At 42.5% G+C, this 25,785-nt stretch overlaps 1 protein-coding gene and 1 long non-coding RNA gene across 3 annotated transcripts in view; one reads left to right on the top strand and one right to left on the bottom strand.

Annotated features, from left to right (window-relative positions):
• Positions 1-25,785, top strand: part of LOC116268562 (acyl-CoA-binding domain-containing protein 7) — a 66,151-nt gene that overhangs the window by 5,985 nt on the left and 34,381 nt on the right. The window contains exons 2-4 of one of the 2 annotated variants that reach the window (XM_031652480.1): positions 4,982-5,099; positions 5,267-5,329; positions 5,417-5,908. In XM_031652480.1, coding sequence (XP_031508340.1) covers positions 4,982-5,099; positions 5,267-5,329; positions 5,417-5,490 — 255 coding nt within the window. In that variant the 3' untranslated portion in view covers positions 5,491-5,908. Of the gene's footprint in view, positions 1-4,981; positions 5,100-5,266; positions 5,330-5,416; positions 5,909-25,785 lie in introns of those variants that run through there. The other variant, XM_031652479.1, reaches the window with a different exon arrangement.
• LOC116269499 lies at positions 11,532-12,777 on the bottom strand. Its single transcript, XR_004177090.1, has 2 exons — positions 12,695-12,777; positions 11,532-11,726 (listed from the first exon to the last, which is right to left on the bottom strand). It is a non-coding gene; the product is annotated as an uncharacterized LOC116269499 (long non-coding RNA).

The raw sequence follows: 25,785 nt of genomic DNA on the forward strand, positions 1-25,785 counted from the left end.
CTAGCTAGAGGATTGCAAATGCACCAATCAGCACCCTGTCAAAACGGTCCAATCAGCTCTCTGTAAAATAGGCCAATCAGCTCTCTGTAAAGTGGACCAATCAGCAGGATGTGGGTGGGGCCAAATAAGGGAATAAAATCAGGCTGCCCGCACTAGCCAGCAGCAACTTGCTTGGGTTCGTTTGTGTGTGGTGGTGTCGTTGTTCTTTCGCTCTTTGTAATAAATCTTGCTGTTGCTCACGCTTTGAGTTCACGCTGCCTTTATGAGCTGTAACACTCACCATGAAGGTCTGCAGCTTCACTTCTGAGGCCAGGGAGACCATGAACCCACCGGGAGGAATGAACAACTCCAGACGCACCGTCTTAAAGAGTTGTAACGCTCACGGCGAAGGTCTGCAGCTTCACTTCTGAAACCAGGGAGACCACGAACCCACCAGAAGCAAGAAACTCCAGACGCGTCCAAACATCAGAAGGAACATCTTTAAGAACTGTAACACTCACCGTGACGGTCGACGGCTTTATTCTTGAAGTCAGCAAGACCAAGAGCCCACCAATTCTGGACAAATTGGCACCTTCCCGCTGAGGCTGATACTCTTTTTGCGACTGAAGCTGCAACTCAGAGGATCTTTGTTTCTTGGATAGAGTCTCAGGGCAATGTGCCTCAAAGCTAGAAGTCATACCTGAGTATCCTGGCCAAGGCCAATATTGTTTGTACTCCAGCCTATCATGGTTGGGATGGGAAAGGCCTGCTGCAGGAAGGCGCATCAGAAGAGCCCCTTAAGACAGGAATGTATTGCATTGAGGTGCCAGAACTAGACAGGCTGGACAGAGCGAATAATGCTGACCACTGCTCTAGAACTGGTTTCCCTACCGGCATAGGGAGAAAGAGTGGGGACCCCTGAAATGGCATGGGAAACTGTGTCAGGGCTTAGCTCTAATGTGCAGAGGGGTCTAGGACTTTCATTAGATCTTTTTTTTTTTTTGAGACAGAGTCTTACTCTGTCACCCAGGCTGGAGTGCAGTAGCAGGATCTTGGCTCACTGCAACCTCTGCTCCTGGGTTCCACCTATTCTCCTGCTTCAGTCTATCCTGAGTAGCTGGAATCGCAGGTGTGAGGCACCATGCCCAGCTATTTTTTTGTGCTTTTAGTAAGAGACCAGGTTTCACCATTTTGGCCAGGCTGGTCTCGAACTTCTGAGCTTAAGTGATCCACCTACCTCAGCCTCCCAAAATACGGGGATTACAGACGTGAGCCACTGCACCCAGCCCTTATATGGGTTTTTAAAAAGGCTTAGAATTCTAATTAAGGTTTGGCACATCAAAAGGAGTCTAGTTGCTGTCATTGCAAAATAACATGGGACGTTACAGCGAACAGAACACCTGAGATGGCCTATAAACCTGCAGAGGAAGGTCCTACACCCCTTATGAATAGCCTTGCCCTGTAGCGGCTCTGGCCACTCAGCATTTCAATTTTGTTCTTATTATAAACACAATCCACGCACGTTATAGAAAATTTGCAGAGTACAAAAATATTTTAAAACTACATAACTTGCCAATAATCAGAGGCAATTAACTGTTTACATATTTTTAGTATATATCTTTCTAGTTTTTATTTTTTCTATACAACTTACCGAGCTAAGTGTATAAAAAGAATTTGCTTTCTTTGCTAAAACATAAACTAAAAGTGTTTCTTATGTCTTGCTTTATTGCAAGTACTTTTTCTTTTTTTTCCGACATTCTTGCTCTGTCGCCAAGGCTGGAGTATAGTGGCATGATCTTGGCTCACTGAAACCTCCACCTCCTGGGTTCAAGTGATTCTCCTGCCTCAGCCTTCCAAGTAGCTGGGATTACAGGCATGTGCCACTACGCCCAGCTAATTTTGTATTTTTAGTAGAGACAGGTTTCTCTATGTTGGTCAGGCTGGTCTCAAACTCCCAACCCCAGGTGATGCGCCTGCGTTGGCCTCCCAAAGTGCTGGGATTACAGGCGTGAGCCACTGCTCCCAGCCTGGTCACACAGCACTTAAGTGATGGAGTTGGGATTCCAACCAAGGCAGTCTGGCTCCGGAGCCATGTTCTTAACCATGGCATTAGTATAAAGCAGCCAAGAGTTTCTTAGGAAGACACTCAGAAGACAAGGCGCCCCTTATTCCATGCCCCCGTGCTTCTCAGTCCCCTGTGGGAAATGGGTAGGAGGATGAGCCATGTTCAAGGTTATTTAGGCTGAAGACCCTGATCTCCAACTTACAGGTGATTTTGTTCACAAAACAACTGTTCTGCATGTACTACTGTTCCTGGACCAAACCGAGAGCCGCGCTGCTTATTCTCTCAGCTCAATAATGAGATGCAGATAAACTGGGAAAGGAGAGAGTTGGTTTCTGTAACTGGGTACAAGGAGAAAGCCTGGAAATGATTGCCAAGCCAACTCAAAATTACAGAGGTTTCTAGAGCTTTATATGCCTTCTAAGTTATATGTCTGCATGTAAGTGTTTATTCATCTAAAGCCTTAAGTGACTAACTTCTAATCTATAACTAAGGGCTGAGTCCTGAAGACCTTCCTCTGGAGCCTCAGCAAATGTCCTTAATCTAGATGGGTCCAGGTGCTGGAGTGATTACCCTTGTTTCCTGCTAAATCATGGAGGTTTGGGGAGTTCCTTCAGATCCCAGTAAAACTTGTTTGTGGAGGTCTGGGGATTTTCTTCAGACCCCCATAAAACTTGTTTAATCCTAAATGGGTCCTGTTAAGAATTCCTTCATTATCTTGTTATGCCTCAAGCCCCAGGAAGAGCCTGGGCAAAACTCTTGGTGGGCTTTTGTTGGAGTCTTCATATGAGGGCGCTGGCTCTTTCCGTTTTTAATATTTAATGTAACTCAGTGCTGACACGATTGTTATGGCGGCCTGCCTATTCAGCCGTCAGGAGGACCTGGCCACAGTACTGCCTGTCTTTGGGGCCGGAAGGAAACTTGAGCCAGTCACTCTGCTGAGCCCACAGGGTACTGAGGTTACACTGGGGCTATCCACTTTCTCTCCTAGGCCTTTGGATCCAAAGGGAGCTCTGGCATCAGAGAAGAAGTGTGGGGGGCGGGGGCCAGCTAGCGTACATCCTTGAACTTCCCCTGTTTGACAGCCAGCCTACAGACAATTCCTGCTTATCCTGAGTTTTAAAAAATAACAGAAGACACAGTTTAATTTAAAAATCTATAAAGGAAAATAATCACGAAGCCCTTCGTAGAGTATAAACTAGGAGGTTAGAAAGGGAAAGGGATAAAGCATCTGGGAGCCCTGAGGCTCCAGAGTACACTGGACTTCCTTGTCTATTTCAGCTACTGGCTGAACCCTGGGCCAGCCTGAGGGTCTTGCGGGGTTTGGGAGGTCCCCATTTTCAGAGTTAACTTGGGACAAGCCTTACTACTTAAGTACTTTTTTTTTTTTTTTTTGGAGACAGAGTCTCACTTTGTCGCCCAGGCTAGAGTGCAGTGGCGTTATCTTAGTTCACTGCAACCTCCGCCTCCCAGGTTCAAGCAATTCTTGTGCCACAGCCTCCTGAGCAGCTGGGATTACAGGTGTGCGCCACCATGCCCAGCTAAGTTTTGTATTTTTAGTAGAGACAGGGATTTGCTATGTTGGTTGGGCTGTTCTCGAACTCCTGACCTCAAGTGGTCCCCTGCCTCGGCCTCCCAGAGTGCTGGGATTACAGGCATGAGCCACCATGCCAGGCTTACGTACATTGTATATAGCGTTTCCAGGAAGTCTAAAAACATACTACTCAAGTATACTGGTATACAGTTTTCCCTAATCAGCTCTACATTGGCTAAGCAACTCCTCTTTTCTAGAAATCATTTGTAATAAATCTTATAATTTAGGTCTAGTGTGAAAAGGAATCTGTACAAGCAACTCAACCAGATCAGGAATATTGATTACCCTCAGAAGCTGACTAGGTCTAAATAATGCTGATATTAAAGAATGTAGGCATGAGGGCACTGGAAGAGAAACACCCCAGACGATGGTGTTAACCGGTAGCAAATCCCCTGCATGTAGTAAAGTAGGACTGAGGCAGAAGAGGGAGGACGCATCTGTGAGGTCATTGAGAAAACTCCATTGAGTATCAATAATGCCAAAAAAAAAAAAAGCAGCCAGGCATGGTGGCTCACACCTGTAATCCCAGCACTTCGGGAGGCCCAGGTGGGTGGATCATGAGGTCAGGAGTTCAAGACCAGCCTGGCCAGTATGGTGAAACCCCGTCTCTACTAAAAATATAAAAATTAGCCAGGCATGGTGGCAGGTGCCTGTAATCCCAGCTACTCGGGAGGCTGAGGCAGGAGAATCACTTGAACCCGGGAGGCAAATGTTGCAGTGAGCCGAGATCTTGCCATGGCACTCCAGCCTGGGCAACAGAGTGAGACTCCGTCTCAAAAAAAAAAAAAAAAAGAAAGAAAAAGCAAACTCACCAGGTGTGCTGTGGCTCACACCTGTAGTCCCAGCACTTTGGGAGGCCGAGGTGGGCAGATCACTTGAGCTCAGGAGTTCAAGACAAGCCTGGTCAACATGACAAAACCCCATCTCTACAAAAATACAAAAATTAGCTGAGCTTGGTGGTGCACACTTGTAGTCCCAGCTGCTTGGGAGGCTGAGGTGGGAGAATGGCTTGAGCCCCAGAGTAGAGGTTGCAGTGAGTGGAGACGGTGCCAATGTACTGCACTCCAGCCTGGGCGAGAGAGCTAGACCTTGGCTTGAAAAATAATAATAATAAAATAAAAAAATAAAAGGAGGGTAAGCTGAACATTTTCCGTATTAAGAATTTTCTGTAGTTCTTCATATGAGGTAAGTCCCAGGAGAGGTGAACTCCTAGGAATTCAAGTAAATTAAGATCATTCTGATAGAACCAGAGCAGCAGAAGTTCATTTCTGTTTGAAACCTTCCTCTTCCTGCTCTTCGAGTTCCTATTCCTTGGTGGTAAAATGCTCCTTTTTTTTTCCCTTTAGGCTGATTTTGACAGGGCTGCAGAAGATGTGAGGAAGCTGAAAGCAAGACCAGATGATGGAGAACTGAAAGAACTCTATGGGCTTTACAAACAAGCAATAATTGGAGACATTAATATTGGTATTACATATTATTAATATTAATATAATAATGTTACAATTAATATATTATAGTTATATAATATAGTATATCATTACTTAAAATATAATATACTCTGTTTGAACAACGTGTATAGAAGTGCACAGTAAAATGTTAACTTGCAAATGCATCTCTCCTTCTCTTGCCAGAGTGTCCAGGAATGCTAGATTTAAAAGGCAAAGCCAAATGGGAGGCATGGAACCTCAAAAAAGGTTTTTTAGTCTTTCACAAGTTTATGGCAAACTTTCTTAATTTCCCCATGCACCAATCAGGGAGATAACCTGTTTGTATCTTTCTAGGGTTGTCGACGGAAGATGCGATGAGTGCCTATATTTCTAAAGCAAAGGAGCTGATAGAAAAATATGGAATTTAGAATACAGCATACGAGGAATATTTGCTTTTGAAGCCTTCCTAATGCTATCATGACCTAACATTTAGAGGGAGAGGCACACTGTTAACTTGATGTATCATGTAGATTTTTGTTATTGGCATGAATTGTAATACTTAGCAATATACTGAAACTACATAGATAGTTCAATTATACTTACTTAAACCAGGTGTCTTTAAAAGTTCTTTTTAAGAAAATGTGGCACATATACACCATGGAATACTATGCAGCCATAAAAAAGGATGAGTTCCTGTCCTTTGCAGGGACATGGATGAAGCTGGAAACTATCATTCTCAGCAAACTATCACAATATTAGAAAACCAAGCATGTTCTCACTCATAAGTGGGAGTTGAACAGTGAGAACACATGGACAGAGGGAGGGGAACATCACACACCAGGGCCTGTCGGGGCATGGGAGGCTAGGGGAGGGATAACATTAGGAGAAATACCTAATGTAGGTGACCGGTTGATGGGTACAGCAAACCACCAGGGCACGTGTATACCTCTGTTACAAAACTGCACATTCTGCACATGTAACCCAGAACTTAAGGTACTTAAAAAAAAAAAAAAAGTTCTTTTAGAAAAGTATTTTGTGTTTTATTTTTATAGAGTTAGAGAGGACAACTGCAGTTTTTGTTCGTTTGCTTGTTTGTTTTTCCTTGAGGAGTCTCGTTCTCTCACCCAGGCTGGAGTACAGTGGTGCGATCTCGGCTCACTGCAACCTCTGCCTCCTGGGTTCAAGTGATTCTCTTGCCTCAGCCTCCCGAGTAGCTGGGATTACAGGTGCTTGCCACCCTGGCTGGCTAATTTTTGTATTTTTAGTACAGATGGGGTTTTGCCATGTTGGCCAGGCTGGTCTCGAACTCCTGACCTCAGGTGATCTGCCCACCTTGGCGTCCCACAATGCTGGAGTTACAGGTATGAGCCACCACACCTGGTCACAAGTGCAGTTCTGTTACATGGATATATTGTGTAGTGGGGAAATCTGGGCTTTTAGTGTAACCATCACCCAAATTTCGCATCCCTCACCCCCTCCCACCTTTCCAAGCCTCCAGTGTCTATTATTCCACACTCCAGGACCCTGTGTTCACACTGCTTAACTCCCACTTATAAGTGAAAACATGGTTTTTTTTTTTTGTTTGTTTCTGAGGGGTTTTTTAAAATCTTTATTTTCTTGTTTTTGTTTTGTTTTGTTTTGTTTTCTGAATTTTTTCACTTAAGATAATAGCCTCCAGTTCCACTCATGTTGCTGCAAAAGCTGTAATTTCATTTTCTTTTATGGCTGAGTAATATCCGCTGGTATACATATACCATGTTTTCTTTATCCCATCATCCACTGATGGATACTTAGGTTGATCCCATATCTTTGCTATTGTGAATTGTGCTGCAATAGACATACAAGGCAGGTATCTTTTGGATAGAATGACTTCTTTTCCTTTAAGAAGATGCCCAGTAGTGGGATTGCGGGGTAGAATGGTAGTTCTATTTTTAGTTCCATCAGAAATTTCTGTGCTGTTTTTCATAGAGGTTGTACAAATTTACATTCCCACCAACACTGTATAAGCATTCCCTTTTCTCCACATCTGTTGTTGTTTGACTTTTTAGAAAGCCTCGCCCTGGTAATATGTGTACAGATTTGAACAGCTGTTTGTTCTTTTGGCTCATCTGTTCTGTTACAAAGAGTTAATGTTACTGGTGAAATAAAAACAGGTTATTAAGAATCAATGGCAAGGCTGAACGTGGTGGCTCATGCCTGTAATCTCAGCACTTTGGGAGGCCGAGGTGGGTGAATCACTGAGGTCAGAAGTTCGAGACCAGCCTGACCAACATTGCAAAACCTCATCTCCACTAAAAATACAAAAATTGTTATCCGTCTCTTAAACGGAAAAAAAAAAAAAAAGAATCAATGGTAAGACTGTTCCTTCCTTACACCATGTGGCTTTGAGGTCACAGTGATACAGAGACTGTGAACCAGAGAACATACTTGATTCAGGTCTTCATTCATCTGTGAACGTGCTAGGTGACCTGGGGCAAGTACTTAACCTTATTAAGCCTTATCTGTAGAGGAGGGAAAATAATATCACTCTCAAAGGGCTGTTCTAAGAATTGAAAGAGAGGCCGGGTGCGGTGGTTCACACCTGTAGTCCCAGCACTTTGGGAGGCCAAGGTGGGCAGATCACGAGGTCAGGAGACCAAGACCCTCCTGGCTAATATGGTGAAGCCCTGTCTCTACTGAAAATACACAAAATTAGCAGAGCATGGTGGCAGCAGGTGCCTGTAGTTCCAGCTTCTAGGGAGGCTGAGGCAGGAGAATGCCATGAACCCGGAGGCGGAGCTTGCAGTGAGCCAAGATCCCGCCACTGCTCTCCAGTCTGGGGGACACAGTGAGACACCATCTCAAAAAAAAAAAAAAAAAAAGAAATTTATAAGTCTGTCCATAGCAGTTAAAAGACATTTAAAAAGCCACCATAGAAATATCTCCTGTTTTTCTTTGAATTTTTACATTTAAGACAAATGAAAAAGCAAACTAAAATATTTAGTGATAAACTGTACCACTACTGTACCCCATCTGTTCAGTTCTACCAAAGAGTCTGGAATATAATATTAGCCCCCTACTCAGTCTTTCTGGAAGGTACACAGGCTCTTTGAAAGAAGATAGTCTTCTTGTTAACAATTCAGAAAATTGTTTGAGATTCCTTAAAATAAATATCCCGGCCGGGCGCAGTGGCTCAAGCCTGTAATCCCAGCACTTTGGGAGGCCGAGACGGGCGGATCACGAAGTCAGAAGATCGAGACCATCCTGGCTAACACGGTGAAACCCCGTCTCTACTAAAAAATACGAAAAGCTAGCCAGGCATGGTGGCGGGTGCCTGTAGTCCCAGCTACTCGGGAGGCTGAGGCAGGAGAATGGCGTAAACCCGGGAGGCGGAGCTTGCAGTGAGCTGAGATCCAGCCACTGCACTGCAGCCTGGGCGACAGAGCGAGACTCCGTCTCAAAAAAAAAAAACAAAAAAAAAAAAAAGAGAAATATCCCCTAAAGTAGCACACCTCTATTCCCCGCATAAAAATTTATATTTGGAATTGTATGACCAGAAGAATAGATCAATTCATGTTACTGCCACCACAACAGAACTGTCTAGGTCCGCTAGATGAATTTCCAGGGAATTATGCTGAGCAGAAAGAGCCAGTCCCCAATGTTACATGTATAATTCCATTTATGTAACGTTCTGTTTCTTTTCTTTTCTTTTTTTTTTTTTTCCGAGACAGGGTGTCATTGTTTTACCCAGGCTGCAGTGCAGTGGCACGATCTCTGCTCACTGCAACCTCTGCCTCCCAGGGTCAAGCAATCCTCCCATCTCAGCCTCCCGAGTAGCTGGGACTACAGGTGCATGCAACCATGCCCGGCTAATTTTTGTATTTTTCACAGAGACGGGGTTTCACCATGTTTTCCCAGGTTGGTCTGGAACTCCTGATCTGAGGTGATCTACCCACCTCGGCCTCCCAAAGTGCTGAGACTATAGGCACGAGCCACTGCGTCCAGCCAGGATTCTTGAAAGGGAAAATTTATAGACACAAAGGATGGAATAGTGGTCGCCAGGGAGGAGGGACGTCGGTGTGGCTTTAAAAGGGCAGCAGAAGGGATGATCCTGCAGTAATGGAATGTTCTGTGTCCTGATTGTAGCAACACCAATATCCTGCTTGTGATATTACACTATAGTTTCCTATAACAGTTGCCATTAAAGGAAATTGGGTTAAAGACTACACAAATCTCTCTGTATTATTTCATACAAATAAAAGGGAATCTACAGTTATCTCAAAAAGTTTAGTTTTAAAAATCAAGGTTGATTTCTCATCGGGAAAATTTTGGCAATCAAGATAATTCTCATCTTTCTAAATTTCGTGTGATGATAGACGTCTTCCACAATGATATCAAGACCTAATTTCTTCAAAGAGAAGACACCAGCAATGACAGACTTGGTGTCTTACAGTTGAGGGCTTGAGAACTCCTAAAAGTTATTCCCATATGAGCTTTACCTCCACCAAGTAGAGATGCAGGGGAAAAAGCTCACCCCAAAGCCTGGCATTGGTTCCATCACGAAACTTCAATTTGCAGACTATATCAACTAAACATTTTTCAAATTAATAGTCACAAATCCTAATTACTTTTTTTTTTTTTTTTTTGAGACAGAGTCTTATTCTGTCTCCAAGGCTGGAGTGTAGTAGCACGATCTTGGCTCACTGCAAGCTCCGCCTCCCAGGTTCAAGTGATTCTCTTGCCTCAGCTTCCCTAGTAGCTGGGATTACAGGAGCCCCCCAGCATGCCCAGCTAATTTTTTTGTATTTTTAGTAGAGATGGGGTTTCGCCATGTTGGCCAGGCTGGTCTTGAACTCCTGACCTCAGCTGACCCACCCGTCTCGACCTCCCAAAGTGCTGGGATTAGAGGCATGAGCCACCACGCCCGACCTCCCAATTACTTTTGTACCAATCTTTCAGTAAGGGAACCCTGGAAATAGTATCAAATTAAAGGATAAAGTACAACACATACTACAACATAATTTGCTTAAGACTATTTGTAGCCTAAATTTATTACATGAATTCTAACTCAAAGTGCCTTCCCCAAATAGTTAATTTTATATTTTTTGTACTTTTTTAAAAAAGAGTGATAAATTTCAGAAAATACCACCTGTATGCATTTTCCTTAACCTTATTTACTAAGACTTTATGTACTTTTATTTTTTGAGATAGGGTCTCACTCTGTCACTCAGGCTGGAATGCAATGACATGATCCTAGCTCACTGCAGCCTTGGCCTCCTGGGCTCAAGCAATCTTTCAGTCTCAGCCTTCCAAGTAGCCGGGACCACAGGTGCACACCACCATGCCTGGCTGATTTTTAAAATCTTTTGTAGAGACAGGGGTCTCCCACACTCCTGACCTGAAATGATCCTCCTACTCAGCCTCCCAAAGTGCTGGGATTCCAGGTGTTGAGCCACTGTGCCTGGCTCCTATTTCTGCTTTTCTTTTTCTCTTCATTCCTGTTTACTTCCAGCTGTTGTGCTTTCTCCCTAAGTCAAGTTCAAGTTATTGCTGAGTGAGGCTGAGGCAGCCTCTTAGGCGCGACATTTGTGCTTGGCCACTCCCTTTGCCACGGGCCAGACTCTAGATTGGTTGTCCACTGGGGGGACTGGACCCAGGTCCCAGTCAGTCATGCCAGGGTGGCAGAGACCCCCCCCCAAGCAAGTGGTGTGGAAGAAACTCCTTAGAGGGCTGGGGTATAAGCATTCTGAGGACATGCCTGTACAGGTGACAATAATTATTTAGGGCTATCTTCTTTTAAGAAAGCAGTAGATTACATTTTCTTACTATATGGGGCTATTCTACATTTGAAAAAATGAGACCAAGCTTTGAGCCATGGTGTGTTGTTGAAACAATCATTTACTTCAAGCATTTCCCCTGTTAATCATCTTCACCATTAAACTAACTGAAGGAAAAAATTGATAATTTACCAATCATGAATTTTGTTGACAAACTTCCCATAAAGGAGAATCAAGTGAGATTTTAATATGAAGATAAAAGACTCTTCTGCCAGGATTCTTTTTTCTGTTTTGTTTTTTTTGAGCCGGAGTCTCGCTCTATCACCCAGGCTGGAGTGCAGTGGTGCGATCTTGGCTCACTGCAACCTCCGCCTCCCCGGTTCAAGGGATTCTCCTGCCTCAGCCTCCTGAGTAGCTGGGATTACAGGAGCTGGCCACTATACCTGGCTATTCTTTAGTATTTTTAGTAGAGACGAGGTTTCAGCATGTTGGTCAGGCTAGCCTCGAACTCCTGACCTCATGATCTGCCTGCCTCGGCCTCCCAAACTGCTGGGATTATAGGCATGAGCCATCACACCCGGCCTGCCAGAAGTATTCTTTACTGACTTGACCTTTGTTCCAAGATACATAAATATATTTATGTAATGAATCTTCCTGACAGTGGAAAATGTGTAATTTCCAATCTGAATAAAACTGAGCTACAGCTGAATAACTGAAAAGAGTATCATATTACTTTGATTATTTTAAAAGTGAAAGGAAAAATATCTAAAAATTGGCAAGCGATGATACTTCTAGACACTTGATTACGTAGTTCTTGATTAATCTCTCATTGGCAGGATCCAGAAGATAAAAGTGATCCCCTGGAAGCTGGTGAATGTTAGTATTTCCACTGGTTACATCTTTCCAGGCTGAAAATAAACAAGATTATATTCAATAACAACCCAACAGCAACTAAAGATTCACTTCAAGACATTATTTCTTTAAGAGCTGACACCCTGGAGTACAGTTACTTTCAAAGCCTTATGTTCCAGGTGACAAAGCAGGAGCATTGCCATCTTGGCCAAGCCCCTCCTTCTAAAGTTTACCTTAATCAAAAACCACCTAAATCCAAAGGGCATCAGTCTAATGGCTGAGGTCACCATAACCATAAACCATAGATAACATCTCCAACCAGAAACATTCGAAACTCCTCCCCAACCAGAGATATGTTAGCCCCAAGACAACCCCCTGCTGGCCAGGAAGATGAAGGCCTTGAGATAACCCTGCTTCTGGCTGCCAGAAGGATATCTGCCCCAAGATAACCTCCCCTCCTCCCAGAGACATTCCAACCCCACCATAAAACTTCTCCCTCACACAGAACATTCCAAGCTTGTAATAAGCCCCTCACCCTAAAACCAGTATATACTTTTCATCTGTAAGAGAAAGTGCTCCTGACTGAAATGGGCCAGGAACCCCTCTCAGGTTTTATCTAAAGAAAACCTGTCTTTGACTGTTAAGCTGTGTTTCATGTGTCTTTCCTCTTTCTTTAACTTTTATACTAGGTGTCCTGCATTTTTTATTTCTTTGAGACCTATCAGTATACAGCAGTTCTCTTATTTTACATAAGACCAACATCTCTCCTTTTATACTAAATACAACTTCAACTAATTTTTTGCTCATTGCAGTAACTGCTAGTTGACATTGGTCAAAAACCATCGAACATAAATATATACACCTACTATGTAACCAAACAATTAAAAATAAAAAAAATTTAAAAGCTGGCCTGGCGGAGGTTGCAATGAGCTAAGATTGCGCCATTGCACTCCAGCCTGGGTGACAGGTTAAAGTCATCAAACATATATTTCAATACAATACCCGAGACTAAAAATAATTTCACCTTCCACGTCCTTTGCTATGTCTTCAGATCCAACAAAACATGTTAAGTCACAAGAAAGAACAGCCTTAGATGGTATGTTAGAGCTGTAAACATAAAAGAGCCAGTTAGTAATTGTTCAAAATCAACATCCCAGAATCTTTTCCTGTTCCTAATGTCAATGAAACTTAGGGTGGGTTCACTTCTTTTCTTTGGCTACTTCTAGCAGTGTAAAACATTTTTCACCAATGGCACTTCTACCTGTCAAAGCCTGCCTGAGACTCAGTGTGGAGACTAATTTCCAATATCTAACTTCTAGGATGTGACAAGTGGCAGCAGGATGGCACTGGGGGGCACACAGTTCAACTCAAGGTAAGGCTGGTGGAGCCAGTCCTTTAAACTGTCATCAGAAACAAAGACCTCTTTGGTAACTGTCAGCTCTCGTTGACCCAGCAGAGGGTTGCTCTGCACAGAACCTCACAACAGCAGCAAACATGTTTATTGAGTCAGAGGCTCAGTGCTGCGCTAGACACTAGGGGCACATGGAGAAACAAACACAGTCCCTTCCCTCCTGCAGCTGAGAGACTGGCTGGGAGACAGACATTACGGAAACAATCATTCAACTAGAGAGAGATGGAAGGTGCTACCAAGTCCAAGAGAAGGAGAAGTCTTGGCAGGAGGTTGGAGGTGGGGATAGGATCAAGGCAGATCTCCTGGGGAAAGGGAGAGGATCTGAAACCTGAATGAATAGAAAAGAACCAGTCAAAGGGCAAAGAGCCAGCAGAGAGAGAGGGAAGAGAAAGATGACAAATTAATGGCTAGGTCAGGTGTGATGGCTCATGTCGTAATCCCAGCACTTTGGGAGGCCAAGGCGGGAGGATCGCTTAACACCAGGAGTTTGAGACCAGCTTGGGCAACATAGCAAGACCCCATTTCTACTACATGAAAAAATTAGCCAGGTGTGGCCATGTACTTGTAGTTCCAGCTACTCGGGAGGCTGAGGTGAGAGGATCACTTGAGCCCAGGAGGTCAAGGCTACAGTGACCTGTAATTGCACCATTGCACTCCAGCCTGAGCAACAGAGTAAGACCCTGTCTAAAAAAAAAAAAAAAAAAAAAAAAAAAAAGGCCAGGCGAGGTTTGGTGGTTCACGCCTATAATCCCAGCACTTTGGGAGGCCGAGATGGGTGGATCATCTGAGGTCAAGAGTTCAAGACCAGCCTGACCAACATGGGGAAACCCTGTCTCTACTAAAAATACAAAACTATCTGGACATGATGGTGCATCCCTGTAATTCCAGCTACTCGGGAGGCAGAGGCAGGAGAATCCCTTGAACCTGGAAGGCAGAGGTTGCGGTGAGCCGAGATCGTGCCACTGCACTGCAGCCTGGGCAACAAGAGCGAACCTCCGTCTCAAAAAACAAAACAAAACAACAACAACAACAACAACAAAGGCTATTTTTCAGAGAACAAAGTGGAGTATTGGGACATTAAGGTGTAAGAGGTATGCAGGTATAAGTCTAGGCCACATAAAGGAATTTGGTTGTCCTAAGAGTGAAAGGAAGTCACCAGAAAGATCAAACAAGGTACACCAAGATCAAACTGGATTTTTATCCTCTGGATAGAGTGTGGGTAATGGATCAGAGTGGGACCAAGTGTATGTGATAGGTTCCACGGGAGTGGGTCTTGCAATCATCCCGGCAAGGATTAGCTCATGCCCAGAATGTAAAAAAGCAGCAGCACCCCACACCCACACCCCATCCTAACAATGAGAAAAGAAAAAAAAACAAACAACAGAAAAACTACAGCATCATGACTTGTGAGCTCAACAGAAAGCCGTGTTTGCGAGGCAAGCTAGAAATCGAATTCCAAGGAGGACAGACTCCCACTACAGAGAGATGGGGCCAGTAGACAAGGTCAGGTGGCACAATGTCCAGGCAGAAGAGGTATCTGCTATACACGCGGTAAGACTCAAATCAGCCGAAATTTTAAAGTGTTGGAGACCCAGTGAGAATGGTGCGGTAGATGGAGTTCACACTGACTCACAGCCTCTTTTGTCTTTTTTTTTTTTTTTAAATGGAGTCTCGCTCTATTGCCCAGGCTTAAGTGCAATGGTGTGATCTCAGTTCATTGCAACCTGTCTCCTGGGTTCAAGCGATTCTCCTGCCTCAACCTCTTGAGTAGCTGGGATTACAGGTGTCTGCCACCATACCCAGCTAATTTTGCATTTTTAGTAGAGACGGGGTTTCACCATGTTGACCAGGCTGGTCGCGAACTCCTGATCTCAAGTGATCCACGCGCCTCGGCCTCTGAAAGTGCTGGGATTCCAGGTATGAGCCACCGTGCCCAGCCGTGCAGCCTATTTTCCATGGGCTTTCACTAGGAGTTGACGAGAAAAATTAGGAGTGAGGCAAGAGGCTAGAGAGACACCTCCACAGTGCAGTTAATTAGCTGTGGCTATTGGACTGGCACTAGACTGCCACCTGACCAGGTCTGCTCTCATTGTAAGCAGAAGCCTTAATAAGCTGCTGGAGGAGGAACATGAAACCCTCTCACCCCCAGGGTGCAGGCGAAGTCCTGTGGCTGCGGCGGAGGAGGATAAAAGCATAAGCCCTGACCCCTGAGGAAGGGATGGGAAACAATTCTACACCAAAACCAAGCAGAGTTCTGCTGCTTGTAGGACGGGGCAGATACAAGGCAAAAATGTGTTTGCAAGAGAGAAGGAGCAGGCATGCTGAGAAAGCCCCACTCACAGAGGCCAGGCACCGGGGTGGAGGGCTCCTAGAACTCTTGCTTCAGAGTATCTAGGATGTCCAGGAACTCCTTGTGTTACCCACAGGCTAACATACATTGAGTAACAAGCAACAGCTATCTACACTGGGGAGGGCAACAGGAGGAAGAGAGGCTGTTCTGTGAGTCACAGGGAACATTGAACGCCAAAGGTAGGGCAGGAACGCTGAGAAAAATTCTGCAACAACTGCATCCCACACTAGACACATAGTAATTATACCAGAGGATTTGAGAGCTGGTGGTGCACTGCAGGTGATCACAGCAACAACAAAACCCTACCCAGCTCAAGCCCAGTCTAGACTAACTCAACTCCGCACCCTAACAGCCTGTCAAAAAGGAGAGGCGTGCTCAAATTTAGGTGTAAAACATTACCTTCGGTCTCTACTGTTTTTGTGCATGATAACCGGGTTTTGATTTTATAAAATTATCACTGGGCATGGTGGCTCATGCCTGTAATCCCAGCACTCTGGGAGGCCAAGGTGGGTGGATCACCTGAGGTCAGGATTTCGAGACCAGCCTGGCCAACACAATGAAACCCTGTCTCTACTAAGAATACAAAAAATTAGCTGGGCGTGGTGGCATGTGCCTGTAATCCCAGCTACTCCGGAGGCTGAGGCAGGAGAATTGCTTGAACCCAGGAGGTGGAGGTTGCAGCGAACTGAGATTCCGCCATAGCACTCGAGCCTGGGCAATAAGAGCAAAACTCCATCTCAAAGAATAATAATTATTATTATTATCAGACACACAAGAAACCAAGAAATAACCCATTGTTAAGAGGCAAAGTAGTCAAAAGAATCAGACACAGATAAGACCCAGATGTTGGAACTCTTATACAGGGACTTTAAAATACGTATGATTAATTTGTCAACAGATTTAGTGGAAAAGGTGGGTAACATTCATGAACACATGGGGAATTTCATTAGAAAGGTGAAAACCAGAAGAGAGTCAAATGGAATTTGTAGAAATAACAGAAATGAAGAAGTCCTTTGACAGGCTCATCAGTAGACTTGATACAGCTGAAGAAAGTCAGTGACCTTGAAGACAGGCAGAGGAAATTCTTCACACTGAAACACAAAGGAAACTTTTTTAAAAAGGAGACAAAACAGAACTTGCAAGAGATTTGGGACAATATCAATTATGAAACACCCTAGTATATGTGGCATCAGGATCCCAGAGGAGGAACGGTAACAATTGTCCCAAGCAAGAGAGGAGGACAGCTTATATGAGCTGAAGTAGTCACAGCTTCTGGCACTTCTCGGCTGACAATTTCCATTTCGGCCACTAGCTCTGAGCTTTGGTGGTAACGATGGGGAAAGAGAACTGGAAACACTCTGTAGGCCTGATTTCATTTATATTGGAAAAAGCTGGGACATAACGAGGACGGACTGAAGAGGAGAAGGAGCAAAAGGGCAAGATTTGGAAGAGTTTTTGAAATTTGGAGAGAGGAAGTTAAAAGTTGTGAGTAACTGCTGCAATTTGACTCACTGGAGAAAGGGTGAGAATGTCAACATTTTCCACATTCTATGAGTGGAATGTCCCCGTGAATGATGTATGTTAATGTTTTATTTGTGGTGTTTGGGAGCTTTCTTTGGAGTGAAAAAACTCATTGGTTGTGAGTTTTTTTGGTTGTGTTTTGTTTTTTCAAAATAGGTCGTGGTTTGTTGTGTGCCAGACCCTCCCCTCTACCAAGCAGTTAATTCTCACATACCACCTTGAAGAGTTGCTATTCTTATCCCTTCTTTGACAGATGAGAAACAAACTGTTAAGGAAACTTGCTCAGATTCTCATAGTAAGACACAGGGTTTCAGTCTGCTAAGCCGACTTTAAAGATGGCATGTTTCACTATTGCGCAAGGCTTAATTATTAAAAGCCAGCTTGCTGGGCGCGGTGGCTCACACCAGTAATCCCAGCACTTTGGGAGGCCAAGGCGGGTGGATCACGAGGTCAGGAGATCAAGACCGTCCTGGCCAACATGGAGAAACCCCATCTCTACTAAAAATACAAAAGTTAGCTGGGTATGGTGGTCTGTGCCTGTAGTCTCAGCTACTCGGGAGGCTGAGGCAGGATAATTGCTTGAACGGGGGAGGCAGAGGTTGTGCCACTGCACTCCAGCTTGGGCGACAAAGCAAGACTCTGACTCAAAAAAAAAAAAAAAAAAAAAAGCCAGCTTTTGCATCTGTGATTGCATTCAATGTCCATAGTGATTTGGATTACTTCTCAGTTTTTTTTCAATTTTGTTTTAAATTCGCAAATAACAATTGTATAAATTGGTGAGGTACAACGTGATATTCTGATATAAGTATACATTATGGAATGATTAAGTCAAGCAAATTAACATATCGATCACCACATATACTTAAACTTTTTAAAATGATGTGCACATGTAAAATCTACTTTCTTAGCAATTTTGAAATATACATGTGTAGTCACCATGCTGTGCAGTAGATCTCAAACACGTATTCCTGGCCGAGCGCAGTGGCTCACGCCTATAATCCCAACACTTTGGGAGGCTGAGGTGGGTGGAGCACCTCAGGTCAGGAGTTTGAGACCAGCCTGGCCAAGATGGTGAAAACCTGCCTCTACTGAAAATGCAAAATTAGCTGTGTGTAGTGGCAGGTGCCTGTAATTCCATCTACTCAGGAGGCAGGAGAATCGCTTGAACCTGGGAGACGGAGGTTGCAGTGAGCCAAGATCACACCATTGCACTCCAGCCTGGGTGACAGAGTGAAATTCCATCTCAAAACAAACAAATAAAATAAAATAAAAATAAAAAAGATTATTGGGGAAGGATATACAGAGTATCAGAACTTCAGTTCTATCAGAAGAATCAAGTGTCTATACAGATATCCCATGAGACAAGGGAATGAAGAGATATTCATAGAACTTAATGAGTTCTGGAACAAAATTTACAAAAAAGCAAAACCAGAATATTTCTCCCCACTGGTTTGCCTCCACACTTAAAATTACTAACAATCTATTTCTGCTGACCCTTCTAAGAAGATGAAAATGCTTTTGCATTAATTTACTCAAAAAATATTTACTATGTTATTATGTGATAAAATACGCATATCTAATCATATACTTTTTAAAGAAAAATACAAGCTAGACATTTTTTTTTTTTTTTTTTTTTTTGAGATGGAGTCTCGCTTTGCCCAGGCTGGAGGGCAGTGGTATGATGTTGGCTCACTGCAACCTCCGCCTCTTGGCTTCAAGTGATTCTCCTGCCTAAGCCTCCCAAGTAGCTAGGATTACAGGTGTGCACCACCATGTCCGGCTAAGTTTTGTATTTTTGGTAGAGATGGGGTTTTGCCATGTTGACCAGCCTTGTCTTGAACTCCTGGCCTTAATTGATCCACCGGCCTTGGTGTCCCAAAGTGCTGGAATTACAGGCATGAGTCACTGTGCCTGGCCATGCTGGACATCTTTCATAGATACAATTTCTGTGCCTAGACTCCTTTCTAAACCAGTATACATACCATAGGTGGCCCCAAAGGAAATGAAACCAAACTCTTAGAATTTTGTCTTCCCACATAAGCAACCTCAGAGTACTGCCAATCTATGTTTTTCTACAAGTAACTGTACCAAAAAAAGAAAGAAAAAAGCTTGTCTCTGTTACTTACGTGCAACTACTAACAAGGCTCAGATCTGCCCTTATCATGGGACTATATTGTTTCACAAGTTCCTTGTCTTCAACAAAATCCTTGGGGGTGCCTCCAAATTCTGTAAGGTAATGACTAATTTGTTCTTCTGACAATTCATCTTCTTTGGGAATGCGAGGCCAGGCCTTTGACTTGAAACATGAACAACAACACAGGCCTGATATTTCATATAACACACTTGGCTCATAAACTGAAAACTATTGATCTAAGGGAAAAGTCATTAAACCAAGGCTGGGAAGGAGACTGCTTTATCTATAGGCTTCAGGAAAGAACTATGTCGTTTTGAAAGCAGGGAGAAGAAGGCTCATCAGTAATAACTGCAGCATCATAATGCCACCAAAATGGCTTTGTAGATTTAGAATCCGGGGACAGGCAGGATCTTTCTCCAGATGAAGTGGGGAAGACCAAAGAGGTAGGAGGAAGAGCAGCGGGAGCAACAGCACCGGGTTTAAAAAGCCATGGTAGTTCTAAGAACTTGACATCACTGTCCTCTTTTAAAATTTCAAGGAGTCTTTCCTGGTTCTGATGCAGTCACTTTGCTCAAAGTTGGTTACGTTCCCAGCTGACCCAGAATGAAGGAAAGAGCACTATGGTCAGCATTAGCTCAGAGATGCCAGGAATAGTACCAGTAGGGAACAGTTGAAATGCATTTCAGGGAAACAGAGAGAGAATGATATTGAAAGAGATTCAAGGGATTTTTCAACAGCAAGTATTAGGTTGGTGCAAAATCAGTTGTGGTTTTTGCCATTGAAAGTAATGGCAGGATGGGCGTGGTGGCTCACACCTGTAATCCCAGCACTTTGGGAGGCTGAGGCAGGGGGATCACCTGATGTCAAGAGTTCAAGACCAGCCTGGCCAACATGGTGAAAGCCCGTCTCTACTAAAAATACAAAATTAGCTAGCCGTGGTGGCGCACATCTGTAGTCCCAGCTACTCAGGAGGCTGAGACAGGAGAATTGCTTGAACCCGAGAGGCAGAGGTTGCAGTGAGCCAAGATCGTGCCACTGCACTCTCGCCTGGGCAGCAGTGAGACTCCATCTCAGAAAAGAAAAAGAAAGTAGTGGCAAAAACCTCAATTGCTTTTGCACCAACCTAATAGTATCCCTACCATCATCATTATACTCGACCAGAATTCACCAGATAGGGAAATAATGGCTTCATTTTTATCCCCATTTCCCTGCTCTCCACTGCCCTTCCTAGGATAAAGTGAAATTACTTACATGTATAGGAGTTGCGCTTGACAAAAATAAATGCAGTGGTTCTGGTTTATTGTTTTCTTTTAGGTGTAGTGCAGTCCTAAAAGCAATGTAGGATCCCATACTAAATTCAGGAAAGAAAAACATGACAAGAACTGTTAACCAAAACTCATGATGATCCACAGAAAGTCAATAGGAACAGTATCATAAACACAACAAAGATCATGTAATAGTCAAAAGAAAAGCGTGAGTTGATTAATAAGTCTATCTTTTCAGTGATTTATATCAGCATAAAAAGTGTTTCAAAGACAGCCTAGATAATTCACTCTAAGATTTAGTACTGATTTCCACAGTGTCTTCAAATTAATTTAAATTTCCTTTTCTTCCTTAAAGATGTGTATCACTATGCCTTTGATAGCGTATATCCGCAGCTCTCAAAATATGGTTTAGGGACCCCTGGAAATTTCTGAGTTCCTAATGGATGGTCCATGAGGTCAAAGCTATTTTCAGGATAAATACTAAAATGTTATTTGCCTTTTTTACTCTAATGCATACGCAGTGGAGTTTTCCAGAAGCTATATAACGTGATATAGCAACAGTTTGAATGCAGAGACAGAAATGAGAATCCATCTGCTTTCTATTATGTCAGACATTAAACAGATTTGCAAAAGTATAAAATGATGCCACTCTTCTCACCTTCTACCATGTTTTTGGAAAATATAATCTTTTTCATAAAAATGTATTATTTATATCAATGTAAAGTAGGTTTGTTAATGTTATTTTTAGATAAGTTAATAAATATCTTTAAATTTTCTTAGTTTTTCCCTCCAGTATGATAAATATCGCCGGATATATCATATAAAAACAAAAGCTCTTTGAGTTCCTCAATGCATCTTAAAAGTATAAAGGGGTACTGGGGCTGAAAATGTTTGTGAACTGCTATTGATATTATGTAAATACGTTTGGTAGACAAAACTGCCAGAGGTTGCTTATTTGTAAATTGCATATGTATATATTTTATGAAAGACAGGAAACTCAGCATCATGTTCATTGTGCACGGAGTGTAAAGTGCAGGTAATTTGGAAATATATATCAAGAACTTTTACAGACTGGATGTAGTTCCTCATGTCTGTAATCCCAACATTTGGAGAGGCGGAAGTGGGTGGATCACTTGGGCCCAGGAGTTGGAGACCAGCCTGGGCAACATGGCGAAACCCCATCTCTATAAAACATCAATGACAAGAAATTAGCAGGGCGTGGTGGCATGCTCCTGTAGTCCCAACTACTTGGGAGGCTGAGGTGGAAGAATCACTTGAGCCTGGGAGACAGAGGTTGCAGTGAGCCATGATCGCACCACTACCCTCCAGCCTGGGTGACAGAGCAAGACCCTGTCTTGAAAAGAGCTTTAAGAATGTGCATATTATTTAAGGTAAATTCTGAGAATTTATCCTAAAAAAGTGATAGGAGATGTATACTAGATTTTCTATAAGAATGTTCATTGGGCTGGGTGCGGTAGCTCATGCCTGTAATCCCAACACTTTAGCAGGCCAAGGCAAGTGGATCACTTGAGGTCTACAGTCTGAGACCAATCTGGCCAACATGGTGAAACCCCAAGTCCATTAAAAATATAAAAATTAGCCAGGTATGGTGGTATGTGCCTGTAATCCCAGCTGTTTGAGAGGCTGAGGTGGGAGGATTGCTTGAACCCATGAGGTGTCGGTTGCAATGAGCTGAGATCATGATATTGCACCCCAGCCTGGGTGACAAAGTGAGATTCTGTCTCCAAAAAAAGAAAAAGAATGTTCACTGAACTATTGTTTATAACAGAAAAAGACAGAAATACCTCATATCCACAAAAAGAGGTTAATCAAGCAAATCAGGAAGCAATGTATACTTACAGGATGTGAAAGATATTTATAGCAATAATATAAATATATTTAATTTAATATATTTAATGTAATATTACTATAATATAAATATAGCAATAAATTTCTTTCACATCCTGTGAGTATACATTGTTTTTAAGTGAAAAAGATCAAGTAAATATATAAAACTAGACCCCACTATGTAAAAATACTAAGCAACCACATCAGAATTTTAAAGCATTCTTATCCGGGTAGGAGGATGATGGGTACTTTTTATTTTTTAATTTCTTCTTGACTATATTTGTAAATCTTATAAGATATAATAGCCAAAATTTATCGAGACCTTACTATATACCAATTTATTTAAGATCAGTATTCATTTAAGCCTCACAAGTGGGAACTGTTGTTATTGTACCCTTTAGAAAAAGAAACTAACTCAGAAGCCTAAGAAATTTTTGCAAGCTCATACAACTGAAAAGAGATAGCCAGAAGCCCAGGGTCTCTGACTTAACCTGAAAATTACACAATGTAGCTTAAGAAACATATACTTTGCATAATTTCTTATTTCAAAAATAAATAGAATGTAAGCTGCTGTTAAAGTCTTGGTTTTACAAGTGTTGACTTTATTTGCCTAAAAGGAAAAAAAACAGGTATACTTACCATACAAACTGGTGAATTGTAAAAGTTGTTATGGTCGTAATTACCCAACATGCTGTCTAACCAATAAAAAGGTATGCATCTTACAAAACACAAAGAACAACATTAACCACAAACTTAAGATAGAAGGAACTCCCCTGAAATTTTTAAAATGGATATCAAATACCTGTGGCCAAAAAATGCAAATTGTTTGTCCTGGATGACTGGCTGCAGAGCACAAACAACTTCATCAACTAACTGGGAGATGTCATTTGCAAAAGGTTCTTCAATTCGGCTTTCTCTTCCAGGAAGCCTTAAGGAGTGCACTGGAGATGGAGAATCACAAGTGAACACTCACAGACAGTCAATGAGATATTGTGATATTATAAAAGGGCTCATATTTACCTGATGGAAAAAATTTCAAGGAAACGAATGATAACATTTAAGTGCAGCAAGGTAAAAGTTTTACAATGTGCTGATAATAAAAGCAAGAGCATAAAATATAGCAGACTAAGTATCTGCTCACAATAAGATAAAGGGAACACCTAGAAGAAAAAGAAAAAAAAAAGGAACTGAAAATTCCACTGATGATCATGTGCTGATGAAATGCTTACCCCAACAGCCATTACCTATATCAGGAAAATAAAACATCAGTTTTCAGGGGTGACCTAGAGGGTCAGGAGATAAGGCAGTGGAAAGCATTAAATTTGAGAGTTAGAACTGAGTCCTTTACACAAAGCCAAGAAATCCTAAATTCTAGAACCTCTGTGAAAAAGGTAGACTACAAATAAAGTATTTATTTTCCAAATGGCAAAGGAGAAAAGAAGAACTTTCTGATTTTGCCTTGGCTCTGGATGGAGGAAAAAATCTGCCCTTACATTTTTTTAATCAAAGCCTTGTATTTATGCAAATTTCAAGTTTATTTATGTTACTTTGGTAGACTGGAGTGCAAGTAACATAAATAAACTTCAAATTTATAGAAAGTGAAGCTGCATGGCCGGGCGCGGTGGCTCAAGCCTGTAATCCCAGCACTTTGGGAGGCCGAGACGGGCGGATCACGAGGTCAGGAGATCGAGACCATCCTGGCTAACACAGTGAAACCCCGTCTCTACTAAAAAAATACAAAAAACTAGCCGGGCGAGGTGGCGGGCGCCTGTAGTCCCAGCTACTCGGGAGGCTGAGGCAGGAGAATGGCGTGAACCCGGGAGGCGGAGCTTGCAGTGAGCCGAGATCCAGCCACAGCACTCCAGCCTGGGCGGCAGAGCGAGACTCCGTCTCAAAAAAAAAAAAAAAAAAGTGAAGCTGCAAAAATAACTCGAAGTGATCCTGGGCTAGTAGCACTTCAGGATGCCTAACAGAAACAATGACAAGTCATCTCCTAATGAATAAATACACAACATAAGCATCTCCAGAATCAAACATCAAGCTGATCCCAAATAACTTATTCGCTTGCTGCTAGAGCAAAATCAAACACACTGTAAAGGAATACAACAAAATCCAGGACCCAACAAAGCAAAACTGACAGTATCTAACATACAATCAAAACTCACCAGACATGCCAAAAAGCTGGAAGATATGACCCATAACAGGTCCAGGGGGAGCATCAAACATAAGAAACAGACAAGAAATAACAAACGATGGAGTCAGCAGACAAGAACCTTAAACAGTTATTAAATACAAATGTGCTCAATAATGTAAATGAAAATATGAACATGATAAGAACAGAAACTAAAGAGTTTTCAAAGACCCAAATGGAACTTGTAGAAATGTAAAATATATGAAAAATGTTTTAAAACACCAGACAGGATTAACAGCAGACTACACACCAAGAAGAAAAGATCAGTGAACTTAAACATAGAAAAAGAAACTATCCACAATTAAGCATGTTGGCCGGGCATAGTGGCTCACACCTGTAATCCCAGCACTTTGGGAGGCCGAAGTGGGCAGATCACTTGAAGTCAGGAGTTCAAGACCAGTCTGGCCAACATGGTGAAACCCCGTCTCTACTAAAAATGCAAAAATTAGAGGGGTGTGGTGACACATGCCTGTAAGTGCAGCTACTTAGGAGGCTGAGGCACGAGCATTGCTTCAACCCGAGAGGTGGAGGTTGCAGTGAGCCGAGACTGCGCCATTGCACTCCAGCCTGGATGACAGAGCAAGACTCTGACTCAAAAACAATAGATAAATAAATAATAATTATTATTATAGAGACAGGGTCTCACTGTGTTGCTCAGACTGGTCTTGAACTCCTGGCCTCAAGCAATCCTCCTGCCTCAGCCTCCCAAAGTGCTGCTATTACAGGCATGAGCCACTGCACCTGGATTTATAGCAGTCTTTTAGATTGTATTCAAAAGCAAAACAGAAAAAGGGAAAATAGAACATATCATGGGACAAATTGGAAACAATTGCAAGATGGTAGATTCAGTTCAACCATATCAATAATTATACCAAAGACAAATGCAGTATTAGAATATCATCTCCTAAAAGGTCCTTCCAGCGCTAACGATAAGAACAAAGTAAAGGCAACTTACTTTAGAAATATAAAAGTTATTCTATGGAAGCGTAATCTTGAAAGTTTATTATTAATTACCTACCAGGAAGGAAAGTCTTGACCAAACTTCAAATTCTAATACATTTATGTCATCTGCCGTTATAAATTGTTTAAATGATGTTAAAAATGAACATACCTTCCAGTGAATCATGAGTATCTTGGCCCCATTTGGCAAAATGAACAGAGCCACCTCCTGCCCAGGGAAAGCAAATCAGCTTAAAATTTGCCTCAGGGTTTTTGTATAAGCAGTTGAAAACGTTTTCATTCCTAGAGAGAAAATTCAAATATGTGTAACATTATGTATATCAATTAAGTTCCCCATACTGAATTACCTGTGTTTTAATGAAAATCTTTATTAATTATAAAAAAATATGTTCAAATATAAAGCGATTGCAAATTTTTCCAATAAGAAAGGGCAAA

This window comes from Papio anubis, chromosome 11 (genome assembly GCF_008728515.1).
Source record: "Papio anubis isolate 15944 chromosome 11, Panubis1.0, whole genome shotgun sequence".
NCBI classification, from domain to species: Eukaryota; Metazoa; Chordata; class Mammalia; order Primates; family Cercopithecidae; genus Papio; species Papio anubis.